This window comes from Macaca thibetana, chromosome 12, assembly GCF_024542745.1.
Source record: "Macaca thibetana thibetana isolate TM-01 chromosome 12, ASM2454274v1, whole genome shotgun sequence".
In the NCBI taxonomy this organism is placed as follows: domain Eukaryota; kingdom Metazoa; phylum Chordata; class Mammalia; order Primates; family Cercopithecidae; genus Macaca; species Macaca thibetana.
Genome location: NC_065589.1, coordinates 34,683,084 through 34,702,297, shown reverse-complemented (window position 1 = coordinate 34,702,297; position 19,214 = coordinate 34,683,084). Strand labels below are relative to the sequence as shown.

The following is a 19,214-nucleotide window of genomic DNA, read 5'->3' as shown; positions in this document are numbered from 1 at the left end:
GGCTGAGGCAGGAGAATGGCGTGAACCCGGAAGGCGGAGCTTGCAGTGAGCTGAGATCTGGCCACTGCACTCCAGCCTGGGCGACAGAGTGAGACTCCGTCTCAGAAAAAAAAAAAAAAAAAAAAAGAAAGGATTTTTTTTTTTTTTAAATAAGAGAGACTTGGGCATACTTAAACGCTAACATTAAGAAGCTACTGGCCGGGCGCGGTGGCTCAAGCCTGTAATCCCAGCACTTTGGGAGGCCGAGACGGGCGGATCACGAGGTCAGGAGATCGAGACCATCCTGGCTAACACGGTGAAACCCCGTCTCTACTAAAAAGTACAAAAAACTAGCCGGGCGAGGTGGCGAGCGCCTGTAGTCCCAGCTACTCGGGAGGCTGAGCCAGGAGAATGGCGTAAACCCGGGAGGCGGAGCTTGCAGTGAGCAGAGATCCGGCCACCGCACCCCAGCCTGGGTGACAGAGCGAGACTCCGTCCCAAAAAAAAAAAAAAAAAAAAAAAAGAAGCTACATAGAAACAAAAGCAGAAGACACAAAAGTAGAGATAATTGATGAAGACTGGTCTTCAAAAGGCCTAAAGGAAATGGGATGTGGACCCAGCTGGAAGCTCTTTCAAATACACACATTTGCACATGTGCATGTGCGTGCAGGAAAACATACAGACACACACTCCCCCCACAGTGCGCACGTGCGCGCACACACACGGACACTCCCTACACACAGTATTTTATTAACTGAAACGGTTCAAGTTGTTACTAAAATGTTATATAAAAAAGATTAATAATTACTCAATGGGGCACAGTGGCTCCCACCTGTACTCCCAGCACTTTGGGAGGGTAAGGTGGGAGGATCACTTAAGCTCAGAAGTTTGGGACCAGACTGGGCAACATAGCAAGACCCCGTCTCTACAAAAAATACAAAAATTAGCTGGGGGTCCAGGAGCAGTGGCTCACGCCTGTAATCCCAGAACTTTGGGAGGCCAAGGTGGGCTGATCATCAGAGGTTGGGAGTTCGAGACCAGTCTGATTAACATGGAAAAACCCCATCTCTACTAAAAATACAAAAAAATTAGCTGGGCATGGTTGCGCATGCCTGTAATCCCAGCTACTCAGGAGACTGAGGCAGGAGAATCGCTTGAACCCAGGAGGTAGAGGTTGCGGTGAGCCGAGATCGCGCCATTGCACTCCAGCCTGGGCAATAAGAATGAAACTCTGTCTCAAAAAAAAAATAATAATAATAATTAAAAATAAAATAAAAATAAAAATAAAAATAAAATAAATTAGCTGGGGGTAGTGGTGAATGCCTGTGGTCCCAACTACTCAAGAGGCTGCAGCAGGAGGATCAATTGAGCCCAGGAGGTTGAGGCTGCAGTGAGCCATGATCATGCTACTGCACTCCAGCCTGGGTGACAAAGCAAGATCCTGTCTCAAAAAAAAAAAAAAAGTAATCACTAATTTATTAAATTTAACCCATAACCTTCATTATATTAAGAACCAAAAGCTACAAACTAACTGAAGGTTATCTGGTTTAGCAGTCCTTTAGTAAACAGGATCCTTGTTGCATATGAGGCTGCTGTGTTTAGGGCCTTCTGTGCATTAACTGACTTCACTGTATTGCAGGGCTATTAATCATCATGTCTGGCAGCATTTCTGCAGTGGGCAGCCCTGCTTATACCAATGCAAGCCCTGACACCAGAGCCAAAGAATAAATAAGAAGAGTCAACTCCACACTTCACCCACCCATCAAAGGAAATGGTATCACTAGCAGGTAGCACTACCGAGTTTCCTGGTAGCAAAAAACATTGAAGAAACGTGCTAGAAGATCATGAAAACCAACTAGCACAATCGCTTCTAGTGCTAACATTTTCTATTTTATCATCTTCAGAATCGCCTGACACACTGGGAAGGTAACTTAGGCTTCATTTATAGATTGCTCTAATGAGAAAGGTGAGAAAAGATGAAAATTAAAAAGGAAAAAGGTCATATATGATTCAGAGCCTTTATATGATGTAGCTGGTACTTGGGGTTAAAAATGCAGAGATAATTGCCTATGAAATCAAAGGCAGTAATCTTAACAAAAAGGTAGAAGGGCCTCATTCCATTTTGTTCCATGACATTAAGTCAAATAAATCAAGACTCATTTAACTTGACTAATTTCTGAGAAGTTCAACTCAGCTCCCACCAAGCCCCAGTGCTCACGAGAAAAAAGGGATTGGGTCAGGCTGTGAAGTAGGCAGACCCTTTGCAAGGTTCTGATAGATTTGATAATATTACCATTTTCCTGAAGCTCAGTTCTTAGAGATGCACAACCCGCATTTAAAGACTCAATGATTAAAATGGAGGAAAAATTTGCAATGGAAATATCTTAGGCTTTAAAGAAAAGACCCACAACACACACATGTAAAATTAAAATGATAGCACAACACCAAAAGCAAACTCCACAATTTGATTCTAAATGATAAGGGTCTAAATAAAGAATATGGATAAAGATGCATAAGGAATAATTTTAAAAGGGAAACCATTTATTCATGTAGTTTTACTGTCTTCCAAGAATATGTGCTCCAGGGTAGGTAATTTGTACTAAGTCGAGATGGCCAGTGTCTTTCCTTTGGAGGGCACATACACCCACACCGAAACCAGCAAAAAGCACTACGAAGCATCCCCAGGGAGATGCAATTTGGTGTTCTTGATATGAGCTGCAAACTCTTTCTGAAATAGTTACATTAGGCTGGATGTGGACAGGACTTGTATGTCCAGCCATACTCTGAGCTAATGGAAAAACAATTTTAAATCAAAGGCACATATTTCGATAGCAGCCTATGTGAAAGAAACAAGCTTCAATCACTTTTCTAGGTACCTCATTTTGCTAATCTCATTGGCTGAAAAAATGGCAAGATTGCACCAGATATTGTATCTTGGCAGGTAGTTACAGGAAATAAGGGTCTCTTTTACCTGCTCATTCAGAAATCGTACTTAAGTTTCTTAGCAACAATCTAAAGCCTCGAGTGGAAATATTTGGGATGTAATTTTAATTGTGATTATTGTGGCATCTGATTATAAAAATGATAGATTATATCATAGCTGTTATATACCTAGCTCAAATTTTTACGGTGTTTAACAGTTGCAAGAATATAACACTTGTCCTGCAGTGAGTTTTATTTTTGTTTTCTCTTAGAAAATTATTTTAGAGGCTGAGCATGGTGGTTCACATCTGTAATCCCAGCACTTTGGGAGGCCAAGGTAGGTGGATCACCTGAGGTCAGGAGTTCAAGACCACTCTGGCAAACTTGGTGAAACTCTGTCTCTTCTAAAAATACAAAAGAAAAAAATTAGCTGGGTATGGTGGCTGCTTACACCTGTAATCACAGCTGCTAGGGAGGCTGAGGCAGGAGAATCACTTGAACCCAGGAGGTGGGGGTTGCAGTGAGCCAAGATTTCACCATTGCACTCCAGCCCAGGTGACTGAGTGAGACTTCGTCTCAAAAAAAAAAAAGGAAAAAAAAGAAAATGATTTTAGAGAATTTATATATTTCATTTAATCTCAGAATAAGAGAAAATAACATCCTGGCTTTTTGAAAGATCTCTGAGTAAATAAGAGCTATGAATCTATGCAGATTAGTAAAATTAACGTATAACTTCCCAGAGTTCCTTTTGAAAGTTTTCAAATCTGTTTAGTCGTGAATGACACTGCAGACAGTCTGTAGCACCCTTTTACAGTGCTGATACTGGTATATACATAATTTGCTGAATTAGATCTCTGGAGAAAAAGAAGGGAGAGGGAGGAGCTATTAGGATATCAGGAAGATAGATGACTCGAAAACCATACTTTTAGAAGTCATCTAATGGAAAAGAATTCTTGAAGTAGAATGAGAAGAATGGTTGCTATCAAAACTACCAAAATGACCTCCTTTATTTCTGAGTCCTGATAGATTCTGCAGCTAATCTGTTAAGGCTAAAGCCCCAGCTGCAGCTGATGAAATTTTTAACTAGCTAACTGGAAAAGTAGCCACAAAAGTCTGAGTAACCTTAAATCTTACAGAAAACATAAAGACTTGTTTTCATTTACTGAGCTTAAAGAAGTGTTATCAGCAAGTTTGAAGAGCTAATACTTACTGGTCTTTAATGAGACTAATTTAGTGCTAATATTTTTGCTAAAATAGACTTATTCTTCTAAAATTCAGTATTAACCAGACTTTGCACATTTCAGTCTCAGATTTTGCTTGTAAGATATTCCTCATATGCAGTTCAGAGACATTGCAACTCCAGTCTGTGTAGATTGTGCTTTTAGAGTTAGGCCGCCTTGGTCAGGCAGGGTGGCTCATGCTTGTAATCCCAGCACTTTGGGAGGCTGAGGCAGAGGATCCCTTAAATCCAGGAGTTTGAGAGGAGCCCTAGCAACATAGTGAGACCCTGTCTCTACAAAAAATAAAAAATAAAAAAATTAGGTGGGCATGGTGGCACACACCTGTAGTCCCAGCTCTCAGGAGGCTGAAGTAGGATTGTTTGAGCTTGGGAGGTCGAGGCTGCAGTGAGCTGTGGTCATGTCACGGCACTGAGCAACAGTGATACCTTGTCTCAAAAAGAAAAAAAAACAAAACAAAACAGAAAATTCTGCCATAAGAGATGTGCTCTTAATAAACTGCCCTCCCAGATCAAGTGTATTTGATTTACAACAGCATGCAATCTTTTCTCTCTGTATTAGATATTCCTTCTACCTAATATATTTGATTTTTTAGGCGGTGAGGGGAGAAGAGGGGGTGTTGATATGAAGTGGTTCTACCAGCTCATTTAGTATTAGATTGCTCATGCAATCTTTTGTTGAGTACACTGAATAATCCCCACCTACTTCTTCCAAGATCAATGACATGTAGGTATGCCCACATATCAAAACACCATTTTCACTCATTTCATGATGTTTAGACAAATATTTATCAGCATAAAAATGTTCACAATATACTAAGTGAAATGGTTAAGGATAGTATGTACAGTATATACTTTCAGGCCTGGGTGCGGTGGCTCACACCTGTAGTCCCAGCTACTCCGGAGGCTGAGGCAGGAGAATGGCATGAACCTGGGAGGCGGAGCTTGCAGTGAGCCGAGATCGAGCCATTGCACTGCAGCCTGGGTGGCAGAGTGAGACTCCATTACAAACAAACAAACAAACAAAAACAGCTTTCATGGGGAAAAATCATCTGCAGAGGAAAAGGTCTGGGAGGATATGCATCAAAGTGGTAGGATATGGGTGGCTTTCTTATTTTTGTTTTCTATGATGAACAGTATTCTTTTGTAATAAGAGAAAAAATAAGTTTGGCCAAATTGGGCAGAATCTTCATTCATTTAATTAATTTATTCACCAAGTATTTATTAGCCCCCACGATATGTATAGCTCTAAGCAGTGAATATAACAGATAAAAAGTCATGACCTTTCGTAGCTTACATCTAGTAGAAAGGGCAGAGCCAGTGCATGTGGCTGCATAGTTTGAACAAAGCAAAACGTCTACATTCACACCTGATGGCCTAAGAGATGGAGACAGACAAAATAAAATACCAGGTTTTATGGTGATGAGTAAGCAGAGAAAGAAGACAGAAGGCATGTGTGGTGGACAGTGGGGTGCAAATAGACACTGTGTTGCCATTTAAAACAGAGTGGTCAAGGATGCTTCATTAAGTGATGGCTGCTCAAAGACCTAAAGGAGTTAGGAAGCAAGCTTGGTTTCACACTGAGAAACAAACCAATAAAAAAAAGAAAAAGGAAAAAAAAAGGAAGCAATCTCAGCAGTTAGAGGGAACGGAAAAGCAAGGATGGAAACTCAGGTAGCAGCCAGCTTGGTATGCCCAAGGACCAACAAAAAGGCCAGTGTGACTGGAACAAAGTGAATGAGGGGAAAGTAGTGGGCGATGAGGCAGAGAGGTAATGGGAGATGAGACCAGGTATGCCCTGGGCTTTCACTTGGAGCGCGAGGTGAAACTATTCATTTGGGCCAGGAGTGACTCATCTAATTTATACATTAGCTATAGTCTTAAGAACAGACTGAAGGGGGCTAAGGGTGGTGCAGGAGACCAGTTACTGGAATAATTCAGGCAAAAGGTGATGGTGGACCCCACCTGCAGCAGTGCAAGTGGTGAAAAGTAGATAGATTTTGAAGCTGAAGCTGACAGGGTTTGCTGACTGGATGTAGAATATGAGAGGTGTTTGGTTTGAATTACTGGATGGACAGAGATGCCATGAAGCAAGATGGGAAATACTGCAGGAGGAGTGGTTTGCAATGTGAGTGCGGGTGGGTGGGAATACTAGGAGCTCAGTTTTGGACATATTAAGGTTAAGACGTTATTAGACGGCCAAAGAGCATTCCAACCTTTGGACTTAGCCTCAGCTAAGTGAACTCACTAGAAAGACAGTTTTTTTTCTGGCGTAACAAGGGAAGGAGGGAGAAGGCTGTCTTAGTAAATCAAGTGACATTTATGGAGACGGGTCTAAGAGCAGAGTAAGCTGCTAAATTTTGCTTGAAGGAAGAGGAAGCAACAAGAGTCTGTCAGGACACACACACACACACACACACACACACACATACACACACACACACCCCACACACATTTTTTTTCTGGTATTCACCGGGACAGTGTTAATAAAAATGGCAATCTTTATAATAGAAATTTCTCACCATTCGGTAAAACTGATATTTCAGTGGGAACTCCTGCTGGATATAATCATAATTTCAAATAAAATGTGAGACCAAAGACAGGAAGAGATGGCTTAGAAGAATCACTTTGGGTATTCTCTTGAGACTCTCAAGCCAAGCCATTAAATTGCTTCGGAATGGTCTAAGTCAAGGACTTAACCTGACAAACATGTAGGAGCAAATGCTCCCTGAGAACACAATTCTGTCCTAAGCAACCAGGGAAAGAGGCCTAATATTGCCTACTGCCCTTAACTAGTGCTGGAGAGAGATGAGTTTTACATTTATACCATAATGGGTTGTGGATTTGTCAGGCACCCCAAGCCCCCAAATCACATTTTTGATGATTGAGAATGTGAAATACTGAAGCATCCACATAAATTTCCCTGGGCTGGATTTCACTTCAGCACTCAGAAGAGAAAATACGACTTAAACTGGGATTTCTGAAAAGCTAGTCCAAACAGCTGGTGTCAGTCTGGTGATGTTTTTAGCAGTCCAAAGAAAAATTTTAGAGAAAAAAAAATGTAGAACAATTTCTAAATCTACTTGATTTTAAAAAGCTATTTGATTTCTAAAGCAGTTTGCCTATTTTTTTTTCTAGTATTACTATGTTCTTATGTGAAATGATGGTGAGAAATAGAGGGTCACGTTTTTATTTCTGTTTTGGCTAAAGATATTTATACGGCAATCCTATAGTTATCTTCGCATTTTTGTTTTAAGTTTACAGGTATGGGACGTAGGAAGGTCTGGCAAATGCTGACCTGGAGTAAATGCATTTGCTGGCACTAACCCAATTGTCATGCCTGGTTCTCCACGGCTGATCAAGCTTGCCAACGAGCACAGGAGTGGCTGTCTCAGCGATCCGCCTCCCTGTTCAAGGGACACCACTGTCTGTCACCTCCCTGCCTTCCTTTACACTCTCAGAGTGTAGCATCTTAGAGTCATAGTTCCATTCCTTCCTTCCCTCCCTCCCTCCATCCCTTCTTTCTTTCCTACTTTTTTTGATGTTGTCTCACTCTGTTGCCAGGCTGGAGTACAGTGGCGCTATCTCGGCGCACTGCAACCTCCGCCTCCTGGGTTCAAGTGATTCTCCTGCTTCAGCCTCCTGAGTACCTGGGATTACCGGTGTGTGCCACCACACCCAGCTAATTTTTGTATTTTTAGTAGAGATGGGGTTTCACCATGTTGACCAGGACGGTCTCAATCTCTTGACCTCGCAATCTGCCTGCCTCAGCCTCCCAAAGTGCTGGGATTACAGGTGTGAGCCATCGCACCTGGCCTCTCTTCTTTTTAAAAAATTATTATTAAATATTTTTAATTGACATATGACTATATGTATTGATAGGGTACAATATACTATTTCAATACATTATACAATGTATAATAAATCAGGGTAATTAGCACATCTATCATCTCAAACGTTTATCATTTCTTTATGGCAGGAACATTCAAATGTACTCTTCTAGCTATTTGAAAATATACAACAAATTATTGTTAACTATATTCACCCTACAGTGCTATAGAATGCCAGAACCTATTTCTCTAACTGTAATTTGTATTTGTTAACCAACCTCTCCCTAACCCTCTCATCCCTCTACCCTTCCCCACCTTTAGTGACCACTGTTCTACTCTCTACTTCTATGTGATCCACTTTTTGAGTTCCTGCATATGAGTGAGAACATGGAGTATTTGTCTCTGTGCTTGGCTTATTTCACTTAACATTGTCTAGGCTCATCCATATTGCTGTGAATGACAGGATTGCACTCTTTTTTATGGCTGAATGGTACTTCATTGTGTATATTTACCACATTTTCTTTGTCCATTTGATGGACACTTCCACAGTGAATAGTGGGATCCCCACAAATAGGAGGATGCAGATATCCATTTGACATAATGATTTCCTTTTTTTTTTTTTGGCTATACACCCAATAGTAGGATTGCTGGATCATATGGTAGCTCTATTTCTAGTTTTTTGAGGAAGCTCCATGCTGTTTTCCATAGAGTCTGTACTAATTTACATTCACACCAACAGTTTATAAGAGTTCTCTTTTCTCCACATCCTTGCTGGTGGTTGTTATTTTCTGTCTTTTTGATAATAGCCATTCTAACTGGGGTGAGATGGTATCTCCTTGTGGTTTTGATTTGCATTTCCCTGATGCTTAGTGACGCTTTCTCTTCTTTCTAAATACCATCTGCCCCACCTATCTAAAAGGGCTGCTGTAAAGAACAAATAATATATTTAAGGGAAAGTACTTTGTGACTAATGAAATCATAATTATCTTTATATACAGTAAACTATTCTACACATAATTACGATTATTAACAAGGTTTTATTGCACCGCTAGCATGTGTGGTCTTCTATTTTAGGTTTCGAGGACAATCGTGGCCTTTAAGGGCCTTCTGATCTAGCCAGCAAGAGAGGATATATACATAAGGAGATGAAAACCATCCAAGCCCTTAAGTGCCAAATGTGTGGTCCAGATGATCACTGCTGGAAGAGACCAGAGAAGGGATCAGCTACTGAAGACAGGTGGGAAGAGGCAGCACTTGAGTTGGCTTTAAAGTAAGAGAAGCCAAGTCAAGTCGAGTTGAGAGGACTGGGAGGCAGCTGGTGTCAAGGAAATGAGTATGTCACTTTGGCTGGGCTGGGGTGGCTGTGGTCCATCAGCAACACAGTGGAAGATTCTGGCTCGTGGTGTGATCCACATAGGAACCATGTGGATGTTAAAGTTGTGCATGTAGGTCAGGGTCAGATGACAGAGAACCTTGAAAACCCATCCAAGAGTGTTGCTTTATCCTGTAGGTAGCTGAACTACTCACTGTCTAATAAGACCATTTTACAGTAGCACATATGTTAGAGGGACTGAGGAGGGGTGCCATGGGGAGGTAGGATCTCCAGTTAGAAAATTATTAAAATAAAAAAAAAGAAAAAAAGAAAATTATTAAAATAGCTGGGCACGGTGGCTCATGCCTGTAATCCCAGTACTTTAGGGGGCGGAGGTGGGAGGATCACCTGAGGTTGGGAGTTCGAGACCAGCCTGACCAACATGGAGAAACCCCATCTCTACAAAAAAATACAAAATTAGCTGGGTGTGGTGGCACATGCCTGTAATCCCAGTTACTTGGGAGGCTGAGGCAGGAGAATTGCTTGAACCCAGGAGGTGGAGGTTGTGGTGAGCCGAGATGGCACCACTGCACTCCAGCCTGGACGACAAGAGTCAAACTCCGTCTCTCTCACACACACACACACACACACACAAAAGAAAAGAAAATCACTGAAATAAGGTGATGAGAGTAGAGACAAGGGGGATGGCAATGGGAATGAAAAATAAGGGAAGAATTTGACTGGCTCTTAGAGAACCTTAAAGCAAAACTTTTGAACTATGTCAAGGTTCAAACTAGGGGAAAATAAGGCAATAATGCCATGATTAACTGAACACACCTGACCACATGGATATACACACACACACACACACACACACACACATATATATATTTTGAGGTCGAGTCTTGCTCTGTCTCCCAGGCTGGAGTGCAGTGGTGCAATCTCGGCTCACTGCAACCTCCACCTCCCAGGTTCGAGCGATTCTCCCGCCTCAGCCTCCCGAGTAGCTGGGATTACAGGTGCCTGCCACCACGCCCTGCTAATTTTTGTATTTTTAGTAGAGACAAGTTTCATCATGTTGGCCAGGCTGGTCTTGAACTCCTGGCCTCAGGTGATCCACCCACCTCGGCCTCCCAAAGTGCTGGGATTACAAGTGTGAGCTGCTGCGCCTGGCCCACATGGATATATTTTTCAGGGAAAAGATAATTTCAATTTGAAGTGGGGATGTCCAGTAGGCAGTTGGACATAACAAACTAGTGAGTGATCTCCTCAAGGAAGAGTGCTGGGCCAAACGTTGTCACCTTATAGTCAGTGTCGATTTACAGAGGGACCATGACTCTGTCCCTGCAGATGACAACAAAGTGCCCTGATAAGGCCCGGTGTAGCAGCTCATGCCTGTAATCCCAACACTTGGGGACGCCGAGGCAGGTGGATCACTTGAGGTCAGGAGTTTGAGTGCAGCCTGGCCAACATGGTGAAACCCTGTCTCTACTAAAAATACAAAAATTAGCCAGGTGTGGTGGCGCATGCCTGTAATCCCAGCTACTCAGGAGGCTGAGGCAGGAGAATCGCTTGAACCTGGGGGGTGGAGGTTGCAGTGAGCTGAGATCATATCACTGCACTCCAGCCTGGGTGACAGAGAGAGACTCCGTCTCAAAAACAAAACAAACAAACGAACAAACAAAAAAACAACAACAAAAAACCAAGTGCCCTGAGAAAGGGGCACCTTCTGCCAGTTCACATAAAGTTGCCACACTGGCTGCTGTCAAGGCTGGAGGATTATGCAGAAGGGCAGCTGAGGTGCTGGGTATTCTTAGTATTAGGGAGCTGGAGGAGGATGTGGAGGCAGTGAGGGCAAGGAGAAGGCGGAGACCCGGACAGGACAGAGTGCAGAGAAGGACAGGGAGAAGGAGGTCTAGGAGAAATGGTGACCAACAATGCCCAGGAAGCCAAAGAAACAAGGGCCTCAGGAAGTCAAGGTGTCAGAGAAGAGTGCAATCCACAGTCAGCCTGCAAGGGGCCACGTCAGAAGTGAGTAGGGCAAAAGGGAAATGGAGACAGTTCTGAGTGCTTAAGATGGGATCTTAGGTGGTAGTACGAACAGGGGAGAGGTTTTTTTTTTAGTGAGAGGGCAGGTAAAAAAAACTCAGAGTATGACATTAATTAAATATGCTAGAAGCAGGGAGGGAGGATTAAGGGGCATGGTCCTTAAAGGATCCAGGTGGATCACTACTGATGGGCCAGAGTCTGCATCTCATAACTTCTACTGATGCTGTGTGCTCTGCACAGAAAGGCATGGCAATTCCCTGAATCCCAGGCTCTTGGAGGCCTCCAGGCTCATCTTCCTTTTGCCTCTTCTCCCCTGTTCACCTCCTGGCTCCTCCTGAATTATGATCTGCTTAAAATAAGAGTTATAGCAGCTAATATGTCCTGAGAGCTTGCTCTGTTCTGGGCATTAACTCCCTGAATTCTCGCACTTTCCTTATGAGGTGGTATTGTCTCCAGGTGAGAAAACTGGCTCTGAAAGCTATCAGAGACAGAAATACGCTCTGAGCTCAGGCAGTCCAACTTAACTCAGGGTTTTTAATAAACCACCTCCATTTGTGTCCTCACTTGTTTCTTTTTTCTCAGTTTGCCCCACCTGGGCTTGGTAACCCAGCTCTAATCTTTAGCTCTGTGGTGAGGCTGCTGCTCCAGGTAATGGTCCCTCCCTCAAATCACTGGACTGCAACTGCCGGAGGGGCGCGTTGTAACGGCCTAGCCCAAGCCTTAGAACACCCCAACCCATCTTCTGAGGAACTTTGAAGTCGACCTGGTGTTATTTCTTCTAGTTCTACAAGCCTCTTCATGTCTGTCTTTTGACAGAACCACATCTAGACGTTCGGCATCCTTTGAGATGGACTTCCTGACTGAGTTATGGATCTAGTATCTGAGACATCTGCAAACTCTATTCTTAATATTTAATTACATGGCCTTGGAGTTAAAACCTTAAATGCCTAGGCCGGGGGAACCATGATAAATGAATTAAATGGGCTGGAGATGAGAAAAACAGGGCAGCAATGTGTTATATGCCAAGTGGCACTGGGTTTGGGGAGACAAACTAGAGCAGAAGAAGTTACGGCAAAGCGGAGAGTCGAGTGTCTAAAGCTGATCTCTGCTACGCAGAATGAGGGAAGCTCTGTGTAATCAGAACTCATTTCCCAAGAGAAACCAGAAAGCTTTACTTTGTGTGTGCATGAAAACGCCTGATTTTTTAAAGTTGGCAACTATTTCACAATTTCAAAACTTTGTAGGGCCATCCCCGTAAGGCCAAACAAAACATGTCTGCTGGCCAAATCTGGCCTTGAGGCGACACATTCTACTGCTCCTGTGTGTGACATATCCTGCCGTTCCCGTGTTCAGCCAGAGCTGAGGCTCTTCCTAGCAGTTCTTAACGTCCCTCCCAGACATTTCCCTAACAGCTGCCGATCCGGATGTGTCCTGACATTGCCATGTATGCCCAGATTTTCCACAGAGTTCTTCATGCACCTTCATGTGTGGACACTGTAAATAATTCTTCTCATGAAAAGTTAACTAGACCTTGAACTAATTCAGCAGGGCCGCCATCTGGGAGTCCTCAGAAACAGTGAATTGTCAGCACTGTAAACATTTTAAGCTTCGGGGAGGACACTGACTTTTTCTAAACTAATCACCCCTGCCAGTCAAAATGTGCAGCATGGGTTCAAGAACAAGGCGTTCATTTAACAACAATAACAAAAACAGTGAGGATGAAAACCGGACAGCCATCATAATGAAAGGCCTAAAAGCAAACTGTGACTTCCCTAATAAGGCGACGGCCAAAGCTGGCTCCCTGGCGGTCGAGCGCCAATACAATTAATCAGTCTGTTTTCAGTTTTCTCACGACAGCAATATTAACAGTTTGCTTTATTCTGTTTATATGGTGCTGACAGGTCTTCGGCATGTTGGGCCTACTTGCTGGAGATTAATGGCCACTCTCATATTGAGGTAAAAACCAGGCAGGAAGAGAATGCCTTTTACGACTAGATAAGAACTAGATTCTCTTGCTTTTTTTTGTTCCCCATCAACTCCTCCCTCTTTTAATTTCTATCAGGGATATATAAGATTAGTTAAGTCCAGCAAGTTCACCTCAGTGTTTAAACTCCCCCACTTTAGATGTTGTATCCTCAGGTAAAACAAAGGGAGCCATAGATATTGATTTTGGATAAACTCATTACATATAAAGGTATTGGTGACTAACTTTGTTTTTAAGAAGTCGTATTCAGCCTGGGCAACATGGTGAAACCCCATCTCTACTAAAAATACAAAAATTAGCCAGGTGTGGTGGCGGGTGCCTGTAGTCCCAGCTACTCAGGAGGCTGAGGCAGGAGAATCGCTTGAACCCAGGAGGCAGAAGTTGCAGTGAGCCAAGATCATGCCACTGCACTCCAGCCTGGGCAACAGAGTGAGACTCTGTCTCAAAAAAAAAAAAAAAAAAAGAAGAGTGGCTGGCCGAGTGTGGTGGCTGACACCTATAATCCCAGCACTTTGGGAGGCTGAGGTGGGCAGATCACCTGAGGTCGGGAATTCAAGACCAGCCTGGCCAACGTGGTGAAAGCCCGTCTCTACTAAAAATAAAAAAATTAGCCAGCCGTGGTGGCACATGCCTGTAATCTCAGCTACCCAGGCGGCTGAGGCAGGAGAATTGCTGGAACCTGGGAGGTGGAGGTTGCAGTGAGCCAAGATTGCACCACTGCACTCCAGCCTGGGTGACAAGAGTGAAACTCCGTCTCAAAGAAAAAAAGTGTGGCCTGGCTGCAGGAAGTATGGACACCCCAGCAAAACTCTTGGAGGTTATTTCACTAAATAGTCATATTTCAAAATAAATCATCCCTGGTTGTTTAGTGGCTAGAAAAACAATTTTTAAAAATTATATTTTAAATTTTTTAATAAAAAAGATTTAAAAAAATTCAAGACCAGCCCCCTCAACTTACCTCCTCCCTCAAAAACTGTAAAAGTACTACTTGTTACCAGCACACTTTTCTCTGCCTCAGGTTTGAGAGAAATGGTAACCCTAAATAATATTTTAACAACATGTAAGCATAGGAAATCCAAAATAACAAAATTGAAAATAAAGCAGTGCTTCCTCAGTTTCCATAGGAATCAATGTCTCATTGCTGGCTCGTAGGGAGACACCTCCACCCATTTTATGAAAGCGGTCACATGGAGAAGCATGCACTGTATAAGCAGAAACTACAGGCCTGGGCCCAGCTAGCGTTCCATCCGACTCTCCCTTGCTCACTCCTTTCTTGACATAGCAGCAGGAAAAGAGGATTAATTCTAGTAGAGAGAATAACAGGGGGTGGCTTTTAAGTGCAATATTTTATCAGATATTTTAAAAGTCAAATATAAGAACAGTCTAGGATAAGAAAGTGATATTAATAGCAATAATAGTATTTACTGTGTGCTTACTATGTCCAAGCACGGTTTTAAGCACTTCAGTTGTGTGGACTCATTTAATTCCCACAAGGGAATGCCTTGAGAGCAAAGTAATAATTTTTGCCGGAAGGGCAGGGTATTTGAGAGTAGAACAATATACTGGGTTAGACTTAGGCAGATCTTGAATTCTATACTTCTATTTTAAATAATTTAACGCAAAGGTTGGATTGAAGAGGGAAGAAATGTTAGGCTAGTTAGAAGGACACTGCAATAGCCTTGAGATTCTCAACCAGGGTAGTGTATTAGAAGTAAACAGGAGGGGCCGGGCGCGGTGGCTCAAGCCTGTAATCCCAGCACTTTGGGAGGCCGAGACGGGCGGATCACGAGGTCAGGAGATCGAGACCATCCTGGCTAACACGGTGAAACCCCGTCTCTACTAAAAAAAAAAATACAAAAAACTAGCCAGGCGCGGTGGAGGGCGCCTGTAGTCCCAACTACTCGGGAGGCTGAGGCAGGAGAATGGCGTGAACCCGGGAGGCGGAGCTTGCAGTGAGCTGAGATCCGGCCACTGCACTCCAGCCTGGGCGGCAGAGCGAGACTCCGTCTCAAAAAAAAAAAAAAAAAAAAAAAAAAAAAGAAGTAAACAGGAGAGGAAAGATTTGAGAGTTATCTCAGAAACAGAACCATCTAAAATTTTTTGGACTGATTTGATGGCTCCTTCATTCATTTGCTTATTCACTCAACAACTATTTTTCAGTGTTTTGGATGGGTCAGACATTATGCTAAGTGAAAAATAAGAAGGTAAGAAAAAGAAGACCCTGAAGATGATTCCCTCCCCAAAATTGGGCTACTAGCCATTACTCAGTGGTCTAAAGTGACGCTTAATATACATCCATCCCTCCCTCCATCTAGCCATTCAGTACTTACTGAACACCTACCTTGTGCCAGGCATTGCATTATATAATGGTTATGAACAAGTCCAGGAAAGAAAAATATAGGGAAAAGGGAGAATGAAGGGGAAAAATGCTGTCTTCATTCTCATAGCTTTGGGAGTGCCTTGTTTCTAGAACTCTCATCTTTTTCCTGGTGGTCTGGCCATAAGGCACAGTACATGGTGGTAAACCACCAGACTGCTGGAATTGAGTAGAGATTCTTAGTCATCCAAATGAGGAGAGGACCTTCTATTTAATTTCTAAATGTGTGCCTTGATTTGGCATATTTTAAGCAGAGCAAAACATTATACCACAAAGGTATCTAACATGATTCCCATGTACAGATTTTAATATTGTCTAGAAATACAGGCACAAGAAAAATAAGCTCTGAGCAAAGCCAAAAGGTACTGAAAATAATAGAACATACTTTGAACATTAAAAATCTTGTATCTGGTTTGGTTGGTAAATTAGTTTGAGACATATAATTCTACTGCCTTCCAAGGAAAGCCTTGATCTTTTAAAATTAAGATATGCCTAGACTTTATAAGAATAAATCCTGACCACTTTCTGTGCTTTCTGAAAAACAACTAGGTAATAGAATGACTACCACTGAGAAGTATTTTGCTTTATGGCAGCTGTCTTTTCATTATTATTTTATGAGAGCTAGTCTAGATATTATATATCCTTCACTATCTACATTTAGTTCTTTTTAGATGCCTGGGGTTATGTCAGTTTCTTTGGATCTAACTGGATCTCAAAACTCCATCACTTCAATACTTTCCAAAGGTTCTTAGGCAGGTAGGCTTACCTCCAAAAACATTAACATGACTAATGCATGCGGCTGGTCATTTCTATTAAAACAAAAAAAATTAAAAGGTATTTTTAGAGACTTATGAACGCCATCAACAATTATTTCAAGTATAAGCTAGTTTGTATACGCCAAGGGTGAGACTTTAAATGCCTATAAAATCTGTCTGTAAAAAAGGAATTTTATGAGAGCAGGCACATTTTAGTTTCAACTTTAAGGATCTGAGCCTGCTTTGGACTTGGTGTTCTATGAACTATGAGCTAACTAAGTTACGGGAAAGCAGCCTGCACCCATGGTAAGATGAAAAGGCAGAATCCTGGGCCTGTGCATTTTAATTATAGCTCTACTGCCTGCATCATTGACCAAGTTTGGGTATTTGTTTCTGCACAGAAAATAAGATTTGAGGCCCACACAGTGGCTCACGCCTGTAATCCCAACACTTTGGGAGGCTGAGGCAGGAGGATCGCTTGAGTTCAGGATTTTAAGACCAGCTTGGGCAACAGAATGAGTCTCTGTCTATATTCTTTAAAAATAATAATAATAATAAATATATAAAATAAAATAAAATTTGAATAACCATTTACTTATTTTCCATTGAAAATGCTTTTTAGTTATGAACAATTTTAAACATGCTTATTTTTTGCTGATGAGAAACAGGAATTGAAATTGGAAAAAGTATAAAATACTACATAAGTGACCAATATAGATACTTCCATGATTATTATCTCAAATTAACATATTGGTAAGAGAAGCCTTCACCGTCCTGGGCACTCGATCCATGGGTGAAAGCCTTCAGTAACGGTGAATGTTATTTTCATTTTGCTTGGCTTAACCAAATGGGGACCTTGGAGTAAAAAAAGTAAAAAGATGAGCCCAGAGAGAGGCTGGCAGTGGAGAGGCGGAGGGAGAGCCACAGAATTAGAGGCGGTCTGTGCTGGAAAGGCCCTTTGGAGATCATCTCACCACCCTCCATGGGCGGGAAAGAAAAACAAACGGGAGCCGTCTGAGATTTATGACTCTTACCTGCGGCGGAGATCCTCTGCCACCGCTGCCCGGCAGCTGAACAAATAGGCTCGGAGCGACTTCAGCCGCTGCCGCAGCCGCAGCACGGCGGCCAGCGGCTCTGCGTGGTGGTACAGCATGGCGTTCTCCTGCTGGATGTCGATGAGCGGCTCCTCGTACACATACTCCAGAAACTCCTTGGCCTGCTTCGACACCTATAAAACAAGCGTTGTCAGTCAGTCCTGGAGAAGCACCTGGCTCTCCACACTTGCTCAAACTAGGAACCATAGCTGATATATCAAAGGAATACCATTATTTTCTGAATACAGACAAATGAAAAAGTCTGTAGTAGAATTAAATGTAAATTTTGACTTCTCTCTCTTCCAGACATTCAACTGTAAGCTAGGAAGGAATTTATTAATTCTGCATCTTGACTGCAGTGGTGATTATAGGAACCAACATATGTGATAGAAGGGCACAGTATGGTGCCATTACACTGACCCATTAGACCAATGTCAATTTGCTGTTTTTGTTTTTGATATTGTACCTCAGTTGCCTAAGATGTAGCCAAGGGAGGAAACTATGTGAAAGGTACACAGAACCTCTCTGAATTGTCTATGCAATTTCCTGTGAATCCACGATTATTTCAAAATAAAAAAGGAATTAATTAAGAAGACTGTCTTAATATAAATCCAGATTTTTAAAAATGACATAGATTTATATGTGCATATATATGTATGAATATTCCATAAGACTTTTAAAAAGTAGCCACTTAAAAAATAGGCAAATCAAGGCCGGGTGTAGTGGTTCATGCCTGTAATCACAGCACTTTGGGAGGCTGAGGCAGGCAGATCACTTGAGGTCAGGAGTTCGAGACCAGCCTGGCCAACATGGTGAAACCCCGTCTCTACTAAAAATACAGATATCAGCCAGGCATGGTAGCACATGGCTGTAATCCCAGCTACTTGGGAGGCTGAGGTGGGAGAATTGCTTGAACTCGGAAGGTGGGGGTTGCAGTGTGCCAAGATCATGCCATTGCACTCTAGCCTTGGCAACAGAGCGAGACTCCGTCTAAAAAACAAACAAACAAAAAAGAGTAAATCATGTACATATTACAACATTCAAGAGGGATAAAAGGATATCATTTGCAGAATAATCTGACTGACTAGCAAACAAGCTCAAATATCCTGCTTCAGTGACCAGAAAGGAGTTGCTCTTATTACAACTTTGAACTTGGGCTAACTCCAGCCAATATATCCATCCAATTCTGTATCCACCTCGAGTGGTAATCCATGGTGATCCACAAGACTATGAAAGTTCATTTTATAATGTCATTGTCATCAGAGAAATAAATAGTACATGGAAACACAATGTCTCAGATACACAGAGGGAGTGGCTTAAATAATGCATAACGTGAGGGTAATTTTTCAGAATCTGTACATATCAATCACTGATAGTGAGATGTAGATTGGCTACAAATACATAGAAAGTTGGCTCAGTTTCTATTTATGGAAAGTAAAACCTCTCTAAAAAGTTCCCATTAAAATCTCTCTAGGAGCAAGGTTAGAATTCAACATTAAAATAAAAAACTTTGCTTATTAAAAAGAAAATAAAAAATCTACTATGTTTCATATGCTAGGCTAGAAGTACATTAATAAAGATATATAGGATACAGTTCCTACCCTCAAGTGGCTCACTGTTTAGTATGAGACAAATATTTAAAACAAAACCGCATGAAACATGCAGCATGTAGCCT

General features: G+C 42.2%; 1 protein-coding gene across 4 annotated transcripts in view; it reads right to left on the bottom strand.

The window, feature by feature from the left end:
- PLEKHM3 (pleckstrin homology domain containing M3) overlaps nt 1-19,214 on the bottom strand; it is a 205,454-nt gene that overhangs the window by 86,516 nt on the left and 99,724 nt on the right. For all 4 annotated transcript variants that reach the window (XM_050752639.1, XM_050752640.1, XM_050752638.1 and 1 more), the window contains one exon: nt 17,480-17,673. In XM_050752639.1, the coding sequence (XP_050608596.1) occupies nt 17,480-17,673 (194 nt within the window). The remainder of the gene's footprint in view (nt 1-17,479; nt 17,674-19,214) is intronic.